Below are 18,272 nucleotides of genomic sequence, written 5' to 3' on the forward strand. Positions count from 1 at the left end.
GAGATGAATGTTTATCAGTGATTTATTTACCATAGATTATTTGAAATTTTTGTTCAACAGGTATAGTAAATATGGACAGCAGCGGACCTAGAAGGCTGAAGTCAGGCAATGGGGTTCACGACTCAAATAGCCCTCTTAGGTTAATTCAGTGCCATATTTAAGTGAATGATAAGTTTAAAACTGTTATTATTAATAAACTAGACCTGCCTCATATGTAACCCTTATCAGATAGCCCCCCAGGACCTAGGCTAGTGTCGATGGGTTTAAAGCGAGAAATGTAAGCTCGAACTTACCTGTGGTCTAGCCTACTGCCTATTAAGCTGCGTGCTTTTGATGTGTCAGGCAAGCAATATGTTTGTGTGCTTAATTATAATTTTGTAATATATAAAAATTGGAGTATTTAGTTTGTTTATACCAATTAATCGTGTAGTAATCATGCACATGCTTTGCTTAAGCTACTTACGCTATGTTCGGAAGTGCCTGCTCTAAGCATTCAAATCATAACAACCTTACGTATGGGGGCCGCCATTTGCATTTGTGACGTCATTAGTCTAAATCAGCTGCTTTCCATATGACGTTTTCGTTGGAAACAGAATTTAAAACCTTACCTTTTCTGGATGATTTTCATGAGAGTTTGATTCTGTTGGAGTAACATATTTACGATATCAGAATTAGAAGGCATATCACTATCTGCAGTCGATTGTGTTCGTTTTTCGTTACTGATTACGTTCTCCTCTCCGCTGGAGTCTTCGCTAAGCCGATGCACCTCCACGGAGGTAAGAATTTGCCTAGACATAATTAAGCCGTGGGCTGAGATATTACTCTGGTTGCTGAGTGCAGAATAATGAAAATCAGCAAATATATGTTGGGAGCAGCGGGAGGGAAAAAGAGGAGAACGTTCTGTGCCGAAGTCAACTTCAGAAATGTGACTTACATTGCCGAGTCAACCCGCTCGTCACTGGTAACTCCGCCCAAGGGGCGTGGTTTAGGGCTCGCGCCGCCGCTTGGGGGGGTTCCAGGGGGGGGGGGGGGGTGTAAGCTACCACTGGTGAGTCCGGAAGGTTGAGACCTCCCTCTCCAGAAACAATATTTTGACCACCCGCCAAATCTAAAGATTGCGAAAAACTTCTTAGTCTCCCGTACAACCCAAAACAAGATTAAAAATTTCAAGAGAAGATTAAAAGGATATTGGGATTAAGGGAATGTAGTGGTAGAACCTTCACCCACTACTGCACTCGCTGCTACGAATGGTCCCAACGTGTAGCAGTCCTCATAAAGAGTCTAGACATCTTTCAAGTAATATGAAGCGAACACCTACTTGCTTCTCCAAAAGGTCCCGTCCATAATACTTCTAAGGGATCTATTTTGTTTAAATGCTACTGAAGTTGCTACCGCTCTAACTTCATGAGCCTTAACTTTAAGCAAATTACGATCCTTCTCACTTAAATGAGAGTGTGCCCCTGTAATCAATAGTCTAATAAAATAAGACAACGCATTCTTCGACATAGGCAAAGAGGGCTTATTAACGGAGCACCATAAAGCCTCTGAAAAAAACCTGGCAGCGGTTTTGTTCTAGATAAATAAAATCTAAGAGCTCTAACGGGGCACAGCACTCTTTCAACTTCATTCCCAACAATCTCAGATAGACTGGGAAGTTCAAATGATTTAAGCCATGGACGAGACGGAAGTTCATTTTTGGACAAGAAAACAAGTTGAAGAGAACATACTGCTTTATAGCGGAGAAGCCGATATTCTTGCTAAAAGCATGTATCTCACTAACCCTTTTCGCAGAAGCCAAGCTCACCAAGAAAAGTGTCTTGAGGGTAAGATCCTTCAGGGAGGCTGAATTTAACAGTTCAAACCTGTCTGACATAAGGAACTGCAGGACCACGTCCAAGTTCCAAGCAGGAGTAGAAAAATGACGCTCCTTGGAAGTCTCGAAAGACTTAAGAAGGTCTTGAAGATCTTTGTTATTAGATAGATCCAAATTTCTATGCCTGAAAACAGAAGCTAACATGCTTCTGTAGCCTTTAATGGTAGACGCAGAAAGGGAGCGACCGTTTCTCAGATAAAGCAGAAAATCTGCAATCTGCGCTACAGAGGTACTGGAAGAGGAAATAGAAGAGGACTTGCACCAGTCTCTAAATACCTCCCATTTAGATAGATAAATCCTGATGGTAGAGAATCTTCTAGCCCTCGCGATCGCTCTAGCTGCCTCATTCGAAAACCCTCGAGCCCTAGAGTGTCTTTCGATAGTCTGAAGGCAGTTAGACGAAGCGCGGGGAGGGTTTGATGAAATCTCTTTACGTGAGGCTGACGCAGGAGATCCATCCGCAACGGTAGACTTCTTGGAATGTCTACTAGCCATAGAAGTACCTCTGTGAACCACTCTCTCGCGGGCCAGAGGGGAGCAACCAACGTCAACCTGGTCCCTTCGTGAGAGGCGAACTTCTGAAGAACCTTGTCTAAGATCTTGAATGGTGGGGAGGCATAGATGTCTAGGTGAGACCAGTCCAGCAGGAAAGTGTCTATGTGGGCTGCCTCTGGATCTGGAACTGGAGAGCAGTAAGTCGAGAGCCTTTTTGTCAGTGAAGTCGCAAAAAGATCTATGGTGGGTTGACCCCATGTCACCCATAGCTTCTCGCACACAGTCTTGTGCAACGTCCACTCCATGGAGATGACTTGTCCTCTTCTGCTGAGGCAGTCCGCTAAGACATTCATTTCTCCTTGCACGAATCTCGTCAAAAAAGAATGTTTCTTGCCTTAAATGGAGTTTCTTCTGATCCGTGGGCCAAAGACCCGAGCATTCCAGACTGTCCAGTGGCGCTCCCCAACCCAAATCCAATGCATCTGAATACAACACATGGTTTGGGTTCTTGATCGCAAGCGAAAGACCTTCCCGAAGTCTAACGTTGCTGTCCCACCAAGTCAGACATGTCTTGACTGAGTTGGAGATTGGGAAAAAGATACTCTCTAAGCCCATCTCCTTGTTCAAATGGTTTAGGTGAAATTGGAGAGGGCAAAGGTTGAGTCTCCCCAGAGAGAAAAACTGCTCCAGCGAAGAAAGAGTTCCTACGAGGCTCGTTCAAACTCTTACAGAGCAATTGTTTTTCTCTTGCAAGCGACGGACTTTTAACAGAGCTTGTTCCATTCTTGTGGGAGACGAAAAGGCCCGAAAAATTCGACACTGTATCTCCATCCCCAAATAAAGAATAGTCTGGGATGGAGTAAGTAACGACTTCTCTACGTTCACTATGAGACCTAGCTCCTTGGTTAGGTCTATGTCCATTGAAGGTTCTCCAGACAGCGATTTAATGACGACGCCCTGATTAGCCAGTCGTCAAAATAAAGGGAGGCTCTGATCCCTGAAAAATGTAGAAAGCTTGCTACATTTTGCATGAGCCTTGTAAAAACAAGAGGAGCAGGACTGATGCCGAAGCACAGTGCTCGAAATTGGTACACTACTTTCGCGTCCACAAACCTCAGATATTGTTGAAAGTTTGGATGAATCGGGATGTGGGAGTATGCATCCTGAAGGTCGAGAGAGATCATCCTGTCACCTTCCCTTACTGCTGCCAAGACAGATTTGGAAGTCCTCATCGTGAACTTTGTCTTGACAATGAACACATTGAGTGCACTTACATCTTAAGTACTCCTGCAGTGAACGGGGCTGCCAGTTCATTGGAGCCATCCCTTATGGCCTTGTTCATGCATGACATAATTTGTACAGCAATACATTGTCCGCTGGAGAGACCTTCTTACTTAAGGCTCCCAGGGACCAAACCAAAAAATTAAAAATTTCAAACACTCGAAAAACTCCTTTCAGGAGATGGTCTAGGTCTGAAGAAGACCATAAAATCTTGGAGCGTCTCATGGCTAGACGATGAGGAGAGTCCACTGGGCTTAAGAAGTCTCCCTGGGCAGAGGCAGGTACTCCCAAGCCGAGAACTTCTCCTGTGTCATACCAAACGCTCGAGCGAGAAGCTAATTTAGAAGGAGGAAAAGCAAAAGCAGACTTTCCTAAACTTCTCCTGGATTCCAACCAGTCTCCCAGTAAGCGCATGGCTCTCTTGGAAGAACGAGAGAGAATTGACTTCGTATATGTAGGAGTCGAAGAAAGTCATGCCAAGAGTAAACTCAGACGGCGGAGAACATGGAGCAGCCATTACAAAATGAGTAGGACAAAATTTCCCTAAAGAAATTCATAATTTTAAAACAAGGGATTGTTGGACAACCCTAGGTTCCTCCTCCTCTGAATGAATCCCCAAAGGTACATTAGTGGAAAGGGGGTCATCAACTTCATTTACAGAAGGCACATCACCTGATAAATCTAAAGTCTTGCGAGAAGGAGATTTATATTCAGAATGATGTGAAGGAAAAGCCTGACAGGCTACATCAACTTGTATATAAACACAAGTTAAAGTTGGAGGGTTGATGTCACGTTGTGACTGCAGAGAATGTTATTCTACTACACGTTGTGACTGCAGAGAATGTTATTCTACTACACGTCGTGACTGACGTTCAAACGTCACGTAGTAACAGCGGTGACTGCTTGTTCGATGCTATATCGTGACTCGGTGACTGACCCTCGACGTCACGTCGTGTCTATGGTGTCTACCGCTCAACGTCACGTCGTGTCTGCGGTGCCTGCAGCTCAAAGTCACGTTGTGACTGCGGTGGCTGACGTTCAAAGTCTCGGCAGAACTGCAGTGACTGCTGATCAAAGTAATGACTCAACTTAACTGACTGTCGATCAAAGTTACATCGAGATTTATTCTCCGCATCTCGTTTAACAGCAAAGCTGACACTAGGGATAACGTCAGCGTGACGTAACAAATCTCGTTTAGAAGGTTGAAGACCTGAATCACATATCCCAGAACCGTGACGTACAACAAGCAAAGGATCCTTTCACACAGGAACAGGATCGTAAGCTTTCATTAAAGAAGAAAGCTTTAACAGCATATCTTGCAAAACACTTAACTTCGGATCAACTGCACTCGGAATAGATCGTGACGTCGGAAACGTCTGTACATGAACGTCATCGCTATGAACGGGACTCTCATGATGACTACAGCCAGGGCGTTGAACTTGTTGTGAAGGAACTAATTGACGTTTCAACCGTCTCGAAACCTTACGCCAAGGTTTTAAAAGAGACGAATCATCAGAAGACGAGGAGAACTACGTCTCTCCTGTCTTATGGTAAGAACGTGTTTGAAGAGCAACGTCTAATACCTTTGAGGGAATGTCTGTTCGTTGGTTTACACCTCTTACTCCCTTAGGTCCTACGACATTCCTTCTCCCTGGGGTAGGGGAGCCTGAAAGAGGTCTCGGACTAGGCAAGTGACAAGCACGAACAAACGAACCCTCCGCAACACTGAACATGTTTTTCGCACTTTCTACACTGACATTGCATTTTTTAATAATTTCACATTAGACATGAATAAAGCTGATTTCTACCTGAAGCACGCAATTCTCCCTTAAATCCAAAGGGTTAGAATTGCGAAATATGTCGTATAATGTAAGCTCATTAGTACAAAATGAAACACACATGCAAAAATTAATAAACATATACATATATACAGTATATAGAATAAAACGGAAAAACTGTATATAAAGTTAAAAAGATCAGTGACTTGGGAGGAGACTAAAACTAAATCACTAAGAACTGCATTTTCAATCTCTCACCGTACAGTGCCTTGGGATGAGAATAAAAACTAGAACGTTTTATTCTCTCTCTCTCTCTCTCTCTCCCCCCGTACAGAGACTTGGGACGAGAGTAAATATCTGAATCGAGAACAACGTTACTCACTCCCAAACTCCTTGTACAGAGACTTGGGACGAGAATAAAGATTTGGAACGTTCTCTCTCTCTCCCTCTCTCTCTCTTGCCACTCACAAGAGAATGGCTCACTCACTCTTCGTCAATAAAAGATTATTTGACTAAAGGAAAATACTAAAAGGACTAAGAAATTGAAAATTAACATGTTCCTTTAAATTAGTATTTAAAAAACTTCAGTTTGTAAGAAGAATGAACAAAACGTCAAAATCGATTTACTCTTTCTGCAAAGTGAAACCGTGATTCTCTCTTTCTCTATCTTAACGATAGAATGCAAACTGCGTAGCATAAATAAACCAAACGTTAGTTCATCTTTGAAAACAGCACGAAGACTATTCAAAGAATAAATTTCTTTAATTATTTTCTAAAAATATTCATCTCATCAATCTAAACAAATATAAAAGTTGAATGGGCTCAACGTTGTTTAACTTCGTTTTCCAAGTTAGTACCGCCTACAAAGAAAAGGCACAGGTCGCTTATAAACAAAAATATAAAATTTATCTCGGTGTTTAGTATAAATGGAAAGCGAATCGAAGAGGCCTAATAAAGGCGGGAGAGATATAAAATATATAGAGGTAAATCTATAAATATCAACAATAATTTATAAAGTGATAAAATAATTACTAAAAGCCTTTAACACACTTCCGTACACTGAGGGAAGGGTCGGCCATCTTTTATCTATGGAAAATTCAGAGAGATTAAAAAAAGCAAGGGTAAAAAAATAATTTTTCTCTCCTTTCAAAAGAATTTCTTTTGAAGATCATATTATTTGAGAATAATCCAACATGGTGAAAGCCATAAAACCATGAACAAGTACTTCACCAATCAGTAGAAACTTGAGGTTAAGCGCGAGCGGAACCAATGCTGTCACTACCACCGACAGAGAAGAACTGAACTTATGGAGAAGTATATGCGGTATCTGGCCGATAGTCGGCGCTGGTGGGCACACCCGGCAGCCTTCATGGCGATCGCTCGCGAGTTTTTGGAATCTGTCGACCGTCGGAGACGTAAGCTTTATATATATTCACCGGCTAAGTTTAATATTTAAAAAGGAGCTTTTTAAGAGATTTGGGGGTACGAGAAGAGGAAAAACGTACTTTCCTTGCCCCTGAGGGAGAAAGATAGCGCTTAGCCTTCTTCTTTCAGCGCCGCCCTAATTTCTCTCAATGAGAGGCAGGCCACTCCCTACACTCTGCACAAGGTGAACCCTGCTCGCAACGATACCCTCTACACGAAGGAGAGAGAGTGCAGGTCGGTATACAACAATGACATGAAGATAACGCACACAGCACCCTCACTCCCAGGACAAGTCCGCAAGAAGACGATACAAAGAAAGCATGCACACCTGAAAAGAAAAGGAGAATAAGGATGTCCAATGACAGCCTTGGGAAGAGAGTGAAGAGATGTCCACTCTCTACTGAGCTAAAAGAAAAAGTGACATAGCTGACAGCTGTGAGAGTATATATAGAGGGGGCTGGGTACCAGAAAGCCATCTTGGGCCTACCCGCTCAAGCGATTATGCAGGGTTGCCACCTAGCACATCAAGTCTAATGGCTAACTTCCAGCTTCGCCGAAAGAATATCCAAATAAATAAAGAAAGGTTTGTTAGTATGGGAACAAACATCGATACCGTACTAAGGCCAAATTCAAAGTGAGGGTGCTTTACCTGTAGGGAGGGAAGGGCCTACTCGCCACCCGACATGCCAATGTCACTTTCCAAAATCAAAATTCAGATAAGTACTAATCAGTACCCTTTACTGTATATGCTTTGTCAGTGATATAATTACCAAGTAATAAAAAAATAATCAAATCAAAAGATTTTAACTTGATGTTCTTCAATTTGGCAAAGCTACCATAATGTTTAGCATTAACAGATTTTTCACATGAAATTAAATTACCTGAGTAACCCCTGGCTTTGCTGAGAGAGTGATGATGCAAGCGAAGCCATGGTGCTAGTGTGTTCAGGAGGCCGCTGTTCATTATTCACAATGCCTCCACTTGAAAATGTGGCTGATGAACTTCCACCAGAATTCCCCTGGGATAACTTGACAGCCTCAAATGCTTTTACTAACTTCTCAAGGGTTGCCATTGTTCTTCAAAACAACTAAAGTTCTGAAAAAATAAGGAATTCCTCAGGCTATTATACATTAAATCAATGAGTACAGCACTAACACTTTTAGTAACAAACACTGTGACCCTATAATTCTTCATGAAAATGACAAATTTGTAGGTAATTTGTATTTTTCCTAACAATACAAACCTGTGGCTATTTATTGGGGTATTACTTTTGGCGAAGCTGAAAAACTGATTGATTGATTACAGGTATCAGTTATCTGGCATCCTGACATCTAAGGTCAGTGACACAAATATCATTCGTTATATATAAAGAAATGAAAAAATAAATGGTAATTCATTAAAAACAATAAAAGCAAAATCCTCCTTATAACAGTTAAATACTGGTAGCTTTCAGAAGACCTGCTTCTGAAATAAGTTTAAAAACACCACTAGTATAGTACGACACATCATGTTTGAGAATCTTGGCAAGGATGAACCTGACATCCTTACCTCAAGTCTAAAACAGATGTCTATTTCTTTCAGTACTATGAGTGGGGCACTCGATCAACAAATGTCTCATAGTCAATGGTTCCAAACAGTCGTCACAATATGGCTGGTATTGGCCAGTAAGCAGATATTCACGTGTCAACTGTCCAGGTGATCAGAATAACACAGCAGACTGGTTATCCCGCTGGCCCGCATTAACTGACTGTCCGCTTACTACTGAACCTGCTACTCCCAAGTTGCCTACTGGACTGGCCTTGTATAAAGAGGTTCATGGTGGTCCAAATTCACTTAAAGAATCCTTGTAACTAGTCATGAACTGCTGGATGGAAGGGTCAGGTGTTGCACCCAACTCTCAGCTGAAGGTAGGCAAGTTCCAGGATACCTTAGTTCTGCAGTTTCTGAAGGATGCTGGTCGACTAAGCTTCAAATTGGACAAGACTAGGAGGAACAAGAAAAAGGTAATGCATTTTCCAGGTACAGTCCCACCTGCTCTTGGCAGCATCTAAGCTATTGAACCTGGAAATCTGGGTCCATTGGGGTACCTCTTGTCCTATAGTCTATCATGATCCATCCGTGACTGAACCTTAGTGTGTGCATCTTCAGTGTCTGTCTTGAGTGCATTTTAACCCTCTGATGGAGCTTCGTAATTACATCCCTCCAACTGACATGATTCTGGGCCATAAGACGGAGGTCAAATCTTGTGTATCTCACTGAGGGTTTGGTCACTGATGATCAAGAAGCCCCAGAGAATTGTCCTGTAATCCAGTATGTGACTGAAAAGGCACTTTGTCAATCTAGTTGTAGGCATGTGTCTCAACACTCGGCAGTAGGTTTAGTACTGTACTGTAATGATACAGGAAACCTTATTTTGTGCGCTTGTTGATACAGGGGCACAGGTTTGCCTTGTCATAGAGTCTGTACTCAGCCAACTTGGCATAGGGTACCAGGTACTGTCAGGATAACAGTTAGAGAGGTAGACCGGTACCTGCACCAGCATTCTAGGCTACGTCCAGTTAGAGGTGAAGTGTCATTCCAGGTGGAGACTACCGCTGTTTAACTATGCGGTCTCACATAGACCCCGCTTGAAACCCCTATTGGAGGTCATGTAAATGACCTCTGCCGGCTGGTTCGCCTGGGAAAGCATGCTGCCTCAGCTTCCACCGGCGACGGGATTCTGTCACCATGTCAATCTGCAGACAAAGGGTTTTTTTCTGTCACCACATTGTTCTTACAGATTGCTTGGGAGAGCAACAGCCAGGAGACGAAGGGCTTCCGGATGAGCATCCAGTTAGTGAGAAAACGGACTACTACCTCGATACCCCTAGGACACGTGGTATCTCCCCATTGACGCTATTTTACCACGTCCTGCAGTGTGCCAAGCCTTGTTGTCAGTCGGGCTGGAGCCACTGTCAAAGTAAAAGGGCTCGTATTACTCCGTTGTTCAAGACCACCACCATAAGAACTTTGTGTAAAATTATACTTAGTTTTTTTGAAGTAGACACTTCAAGTGTGGGTAATAATAATATGATTTTATGTAACTAACTTTCGTCTCCTCGCTGATTGTTCACCCAGAAATAGTAATGTGATATTTGAAATGTAAAAGAGCACTTATCATTATTGTGAAAACAAAGACGCTTTGCCAAATTTCCAAGTAACTTAGGCATGCTCAAGAAGACTATGTAATTGTTTACTTAAATACAATAAGTTGAATCACAGCCTCATAACTGTATGATCCCACTTTCTGAAAATTTATTTTGTTTTAATTTATCTGTAACTTGACAAATTTGGTGGCTTTACGGTGGGATAGATTCAACGATCAGTGAAAATAAATAATAAATTACAAAATGACTGTACAGGGACTTAAAGATTTGTACATTGAAGTCGATGACGTTGGAGGTCTACGTCATGTCGTAAGGACACAAGGAGAACCTGTACACACTGGAACATCGATGGGCACAGAGAGACTAGCACAGCAGGAAGAATACCAGAACAGCTCTTCACTGGAAGATGGGTTCGAACCCTGGCTCGGAGGAAATGGACCATACAGCCAATATGAAACATTTCTGAGTTCTTTGGAAGCAACGACGTTGGAGCAAGGTTGGAGTGATCGTCAGAAAATCATCGTGGCGAAACAGAGAATTCGAGAAAATGCCCTTAGGAAAATGAGAACTCGAATTCGTGGAACCCAGGTCATGGGCATATCTGAGAAGACACATACAACGGAAGTTAGGCCTAAGTACCGCCAGTAACTTTGTTCCCGTCCGGAAGGAAGCAACCAGGAGTTTTGTGGATCAGTCACCCATGGAGGACCTGTGGAGAGGAGACCTTAGCGCCCTTACGCCGAGTCGAGAGGGCCGAATCAGATGGCGACCAAGAGAGGAAACTGTAAGGAAACACATTCGTCCTAGAGAGGATGACACAGCGATGTTCCTATTGGAAGAGAAGACGGTACCCCCTCATGTACGTCTAAAATCGTTGCCGTATTCTGTTTCCCGTCGCGGGAGCAACAGCATCGAAAATCGCCGTCCGAAATGGCGATCCAGGACCATGTCAACAGCAGTTGGAGTGTGTTTGATTATCCTTGCCATAGAGGATATCGTCGTCCAAGCAGCAGCAGCGGGCGTTTGGCAAGCCCACAAAGGCCAAGGACAATCCCGAAAAGTGGAAGAGGTCCCAGACAGCAACTGTAGGACGAGGGACCCAAGGCGAACCACAGCAATCAACCCCCCACATAAGTTAAGTAACATTTAACAAAATCTGTAGTTTTATGGTTAACTGATATGTTTTGAGATTTTGTAAAAAGTGTGTAGAGTAACGAAGCTATCATCCCGTTTTCTTTACGTAATGTTAAAGTTGGATGAAAAACATTAGTTTAATTGAAGAAAGTAACTAGTCGAGTAAAAGGTTTTCAGTGTTAAAGCTTCGAGTAAAGATTAACTTTTCTGTTACAAAAGAAAATCAGATTGATTTTGAACCAAAGAACCAATACCACATGTGAAAAAAAAGATACAGTAATATAAAAGAGATAAACTGAAATCTAAAATATACCGCAAAATTACTAGAGAGCATGAATCGTAGCAAAATCTATGCCTCGACCCTCAAATGTTTCAATGTTTGCAATCACTTATAGGAGCTATTCAGTTTTTCGTATGAAATAATCATAAGCTGGCTTTTTTAACCAAATAAGAGCTCCTAAATATGAATAATTTCCCCACGTTTCTCTTTCATTATAACCACCGTCACAAAAAGAAGACGATTCCCAAAGGGGAGTTCAATCTATTTCAAAATATACTGTAATGTACAGTAAGTTCATCTGTTTCACCAATTAATTTTAGCTAAAAACAATCTCAGTTCACTACATATGTATTGTTGCTTATCTGAAAGTAAAAAATATCACTGAAATAAGAACCAACAAGGTTGGCATTAAGGAGATGATATCTATTTGTGAATGAAGCAATCCACGGAAGAACAAAGACCATTTGAGGAATGTCATATAATTTGCAAGTAATTTTGATACTTTAATTTCTCAATTACATGTACCATATATTTTTTCATCGGGCTTAGTGTGTTTTTTTTGTATTTCTGACACTTACTATTACTGGAAATCACCCATTTTTGGTGTTTCTCAACCTAAAACCCATGTTTTTCACCGAATCTTCCATTATTGTTTTTATATAAGGTGTTAAGAATACTCATAAACGTGTGATTTTCCCCATGGTCAAAAATGGACAAAACACAAGATGGCGAGAAGGAAAAATATACAGTATAAATCATAGAATAGTGTAATAAACAATTTCTAGAAATTAAGGCCTATTCAATGTACAGCATTTTGTGTGTTTTGAACATGTTTTATATTGATTTTTGGCAATCCATAGGTTTTTAGTTATGGTGTGTTGGCTACCATATCTGAAAATCTATGGGGTTTGCACTAGCTATCACCATCAATAACATTCAAAACACTTTAAAATATACCGTACCATGTATCAGTGAATCATATATTAAAATGAACTCTTATAAACTTTGTTGGGCACTAGTATCCTACCCATACTTCTTGTTCCTATCAAGTGCAGCTCACATCCTACCCAAGTTTTGTGTGGGGAAAATTTACATGGGAATCAATAAATACTTGTAAAACTACCGTAACCTTTTCTTCTCTATACATTATTTTACGAGATGCATAATAAATTCATAGAAAATTATACAAAATATTGCCATCTTATGCTTCTGAGATATTTTTTATTTATTTGTTGACATTGTACGATTTGCACATATTAACTCCAGTTCGTTCGTATGACCTGGGTAGGGGGTCCGGAAGGCTTCCCCCCCAGCTAGGTTTGTGACCTTGGAAAGAAGAGGATGCGGGTGGCTTGCCCCCCGCTAGGTCTGTGACCTGGATAGTTGAGTCCAGGGGGCTTGCCTCGTCTAGTTCTCAAGCCTGGGAACTACTAGGTTTGGTTAGGTGGAGTGTGTTAGTTTTGTGCCCTTTTGAATGTATCCTGAAATTTATATAACACTAAAGTATAATATATAGTATTTTTAACCTTTTCCAACCTAAAGAAGTACTCCTTTAAATAATAAAATTTATACCCTAATATACCTTTCACCTTTTCCCCCCTAAATCCTAAGTAGGATACAAGCTACATTCTGAATATCCTGGTAGGAAACCAGCTACACTAATACTCATTGTTGTTTCCTCCAGTCATCATCATCATCAAAAACCAGTCATCATCATAAAAATAATAGTTTTTGTAATAAAAAACCAGTAATAGTAATAAAACACAATTAAAACACTGGAGCTTTAGTTTGTCAGGACTTCTGGAGGCATAGAAAATGTGACTCTTTGAATCCCACTTTCTATATAGTCGTTCCATCGTAGTAACAAAACCTCCTTACTTAATTGAGCATGTTTACATGTATGTTGGTACATAAAATTAACACTATTAATTAGCCTTTGTTTGAATGTAGCTTGCTTTGCTTGTAATTTAACATTATCTCATTGACATGTTCTCAACAAAATGCATTACATTTATAACATAATACTTGAAAATACTGTATAATTGAAAGAATAAAATCACTGGTATACACACTTAACAAAAGGGAGTTGTAACTTTATGCTGCAGCCTCTGTTCGAACATGGACTTGGCTTCCATTTCCCAATAACATTATTTCCTAACCTTTCATTATTAACATGATAAATAAAATAGGTACTACTCGAGCCTTAGTATAACGACGGACAGGGCCTACCTCCTGCATAGAACATCACCTAACCTGACCTACAAACCATATTCTTACCTACTTAGCTAACAGGGGGCTAATTCACCCATGCAACCCCCTCAGACTGCCGTATTCTTAGCAATAGGGTTGAAAATAAGGGAGTTATGGGGCATGGCCATCATCATACACACACCCCAAAAGCTATAATTACATCGTATATCCAAATAGTGGAAGCAAATAACCAAGAAGTTTAGAATATAAAACATTCAGTGCTTTAATTTGTTTGAACAAGTAACTTGGTGCAGAAGCACCAACTATCAATTTTCTTTTAAACTAGTGGTGGAAAGAGGCTCATGTGGTAGATACCAAATATGACAAAAGGAGTGAAACAAGATTTTTTGTTTTATTAAAATCTATAACTTAATTAATGGAGATTCCTGTCAGTATTATATGGGGGTTCACAATACTGGAGTTGCAAAGATCTCTTGAAAACTTTGTATAATGCTGGACAGGACCTCTCAATAGCGTAAATAGCGTAGACCACCACCTAACCCAGACCTCCCCACCTAACTTAACCTGCAAAGCCATGTCGTTATCTACTTGCCTATCAGCTCTCTGCGGACCCCCTTGGACTGCCACATTCTTAGTGATAGGGTTGAAAATAAGGAAGTTATGAGGCATGACCGCCATGATTCATAAATCCAGATCTATTCAATTGTACGAATTTTATAACAATACCCCAGAAAAATAGGTACTGGGGGTCCCCCATTATTGGAGGATATAGATGTATATTTATTTCTGAAACTATTAATTTGCGACGGGAACGAGTGTCATTTTCGAAGAGAACGTAATTTTTCCTATAAGAAACAGTAGTTTTTCCCTAGGTTACATTAGTATGGAATAATATATAATGAAACCGAAAAATATGTGGTTCATGTATTTAGGTAGAAATTAAGATACATATCGTATATTCACCTTATGTACCAATTAGTCATAGAAACATTATGTTATGCATACTTTAGTATGAAAAATACTGATTGATGTTCACATACGCCCAGAATGATACCCAGGGGTTAATTTAAAATTACCATTTGCTCTATACCTGTAATAAGTAAGATAGCTACAGTAGATCTACAGGCCTTATCAACCTAATTACAACTCACCTCATGAATGATAAAAGTAATGAGACACTGTCTAGTTAAGCTGAATCTCCAAACCCAGAGACAAGGGGCAGCTAATGGTTTATGTTATAAATACATCATCACACTGAATAAAATAACTGATACAGACGTTTTCCTGTCAAGTTTTGTTGTGATGTCAATTGGCACCCATCTTACCCCCCTACCCCCAATAAACACTGCGTCAGCCTTCATAGATATCTACCCTGATCAGTCTGGTTTCTTGAACGAGCAAATTTTCATTTTATGGAATAAAAAACCGACCAATTCCGTATAGTATATGAAATAGAAACATATAGATAAATATAAAACACTTGATTTATGGTATTGTTTGATGAGTACTACATGCATATCAAAGTACAAAAGAAAATTTCATATTTAATTCTAGATCTATTGTCATCCCTTGTCATTTCCAATGATTGTCTTCGAGCGTAAACTATGGAAAAATGCCATTAATACAATATGCACAAAATAAATAGAACTTGTTTATTGTTCAACTATAAAAAACATGAAAATCAAAGGATTGGCATTTTGTCATTCAAAATCTACAATCACCACATATTCCCCAGGGATTAATTGTTGTCTTTGAACGCAGATTAAGATAAAGATTACGAATAAGCAGTGAGGGAATATGGGTTATGTGCTGCTTACTGTGAATTGTATGAGTAATTGTTGCATTATTATTTTACATGTAGTAAGCGTATAAAATATTAGAGAAAGAAATAGCTAGACAAAGGTTATATTTCTTTTACGTTTACAATGGTAATTAAGTCAAGTTCTGAACTGGCAGGCTATAGCTCCCATATAATCTCGTCCAAGCTTATGATAAACTGTGTTATTACCAGTATTTACTACTGTAACTCCATCTATTAAAATTTACCAAAAGTACAACGCGATGTGAAATGCTGAATGCTATTGAACGAGCAAAATAAACGACTGTGGAGGTCCTGTAGAGAGTAGGATTCCCCTGTTGTACAGGACTGGAAAAGCAGCCCTTAAAGTAAAGTAAGGTAAATTTATTTCAGCAGCAATTGTCTGGCATCCCAGTGCCCACTACCAAAAGCGCATTAGCACAAGTAAGCATTTGGCATATCTTTGTGTTTAAGGAATTTGGTGAGTTCCTATATATAGATAATTAATTAAAATATGGTACCAACAAGGGTGTATAAGCATGGAGACTTCATCATGTAAATGGATTATTCAATAGACCGTGATGCAGTTGTGTTTAGCGAATTATCATAATTCTATTGATTGGTTAATAAAACTCATTATCCTGTAATTTTGCCTGGATATACTTTGGATTTGGTTCTAAACTATGAAATAAATAAGAAGACAACAGTGTGGAATAGATTGATTGATTGATTTAAAGTTTTCAGGCATCCTGACATCTAAGGTCATTGACGCCGGTAACATTTAATTTATGTATACAAAAATAAAATAAAATAAAAAATAAAAGAGTATTCAATTAAAATCATAAAAGTTGAATGTCATAAAAGTTAAATATTTTTCAAAAGACCTGCTCCTGAAATAAATCTAAAAATGCCACTTGCCTGGTAGGACACATCATTTCCAAGAATCTTGGCAAGGCTGAACCTGCCACCCTCACCTCGAGCCTCAAACAAATATCTATTCCTTAAGTTGTTATAATTGGGGCATTCGGTCAACAAATGCCTTACTGTTAGAGGTACTAAACAGTCGTCACAATACGGTTGGTGTTGGCCCTTCAGCAGAAACTCGTGTGTCAACCGAGTGTGACCAATACGGAGACGACAAAGAGACGTCTCCCATTTACGGGGCATCATATTATACCTCCAAGGAGATATGTCATTTGTTACTTCCCTCATTTTATTGCCATCTTGACTATCCCATTGCTGTTGCCATTTTTTTCAAACCAATTTCTTGATGTCAGGTAAGAAATCATTACAGGGAATGGGATACCTTCTTGGCAGCAACTCGGATGCAGCCTTCTTAGCCAGTGAATCTGCCTTCTCATTCCCAGACACACCTACATGTTCTGGAACCCAACAAAATTGAACTGTTATACCTCTCCGTCCAATAATAAAAAGCTATTCTAAAATCTTTAAAACTAGAGGGTTATTAGAATTAAAAACTTCCATAGCTTGAAGGACACTCCTTGTATCACTAAAAATTGTAAAATTACTCTCCTTCTCCAACGCTATTTTCTCAATAGCGGTTAATATGCCATACAGTTCGGCAGTAAATATGGAAGCGGTCAGAGGAAGTGCACCTCTACAATTAAAACCATTACTATGTACTCCAAATCCAATGCCAGCATCAGATTTAGAGCCATCAGTATAGATAAAAGTTGATCCTCTATGTTTTTTAACATGTTCATTAAAAAGAGACCTGGCTTCTAGGTCTGACATATTCCTCTTATCTCCAATAAAATATTTACAAAAAGATATCTCTGGTAACTTCCATGGAGGCGTTGATGATACCTTGAATGGAAGTACCTTATTTCTAATTATATACAGACTATTTAATAATCGTTTCACCCGAAAGCCATAAAGTTGAGGAGATTTTGGGTGCAACTCAAAGTATGATGCGTGTCTTACAAGGCTTGTAGTCTGAAAGGCTAGAGAGATAGGGAGTCTTTGCAATCTAAACCAATACCGAATAATGGAAGACATTCGGTAAAGGTCTAGAGGTAACTCTCCAGCATCAACAAGGAGACTTGGGATAGGCGAGGTTTTAAAAGCTTCAGTAGACAATCTAATACCTGCATGATGTATAGAGTCTAATATTTTTAACCGGCTTGGGGTGGCTGAAGAATATATTTCACAACCATAACTAATTTTGGAAAAAATCAAGGCCTTGTACAATTTTAAAATAGTATTGCGGTCTGCCCCCATGATGTATGGGACAATACTTTTAAAATATTCAGAGCTTCTACACATTTAGCTTTTAACGCTTTTAAGTGAGAAACCCATGTAAGCCTACAATCAAATATCAAACCTAAAAATTTAGCTTCTCTTGCACATGGTATCCGTTGACCTTTAATGTATATATCCGGGTCTGGATGTACTCCCCGGATACGACAAAAATGGACAATGGTAGTTTTACTTGTCGAGAACTTAAATCCATTCATGTCAGCCCACTGGATAATTTTATCAATAGAGAGTTGGATTTTTCTCTCAACCATTGCCATTCTAGTGCCAGCAAATGATATTGAGAGATCATCCACAAATAATGTTGAGAGAACATCCTGGGGAATGGCTGAGGATATCCCATTAATTGCTAGTGCAAAAAGGGTTACACTCAGCACACTACCCTGAGGAACTCTTTCTTCCTGGCACTTACTCTCTGATAGAGTTTCCCCAACTCTCACTTGAAAAACTCTACGTGAAAGAAATGCCTGAATAAATAGTGGCAGCTCTCCTCTCAATCCCAATTCATGAATGGTTTTAAGTATACCATATCTCCATGTGGTATCATATGCCTTTTCAAGGTAAAAAAATACTG

At 39.9% G+C, this 18,272-nt stretch overlaps 1 protein-coding gene across 1 annotated transcript in view; it reads right to left on the minus strand.

Moving 5' to 3' along the window:
- Positions 1 to 14,952, minus strand: part of LOC137645506 (huntingtin-like) — a 53,350-nt gene extending 38,398 nt beyond the window's left edge. Inside the window, exons 1-2 of the mRNA XM_068378312.1 lie at positions 14,775 to 14,952; positions 7,734 to 7,947 (exon numbers count right to left, since the gene is read on the minus strand). Coding sequence (XP_068234413.1) covers positions 7,734 to 7,924 — 191 coding nt within the window. The 5' untranslated portion in view covers positions 7,925 to 7,947; positions 14,775 to 14,952. The remainder of the gene's footprint in view (positions 1 to 7,733; positions 7,948 to 14,774) is intronic.
- Between the last annotated feature and the right edge of the window lie 3,320 nt (positions 14,953 to 18,272).

Source organism: Palaemon carinicauda, chromosome 8, assembly GCF_036898095.1.
Source record: "Palaemon carinicauda isolate YSFRI2023 chromosome 8, ASM3689809v2, whole genome shotgun sequence".
Classification (NCBI taxonomy): Eukaryota; Metazoa; Arthropoda; class Malacostraca; order Decapoda; family Palaemonidae; genus Palaemon; species Palaemon carinicauda.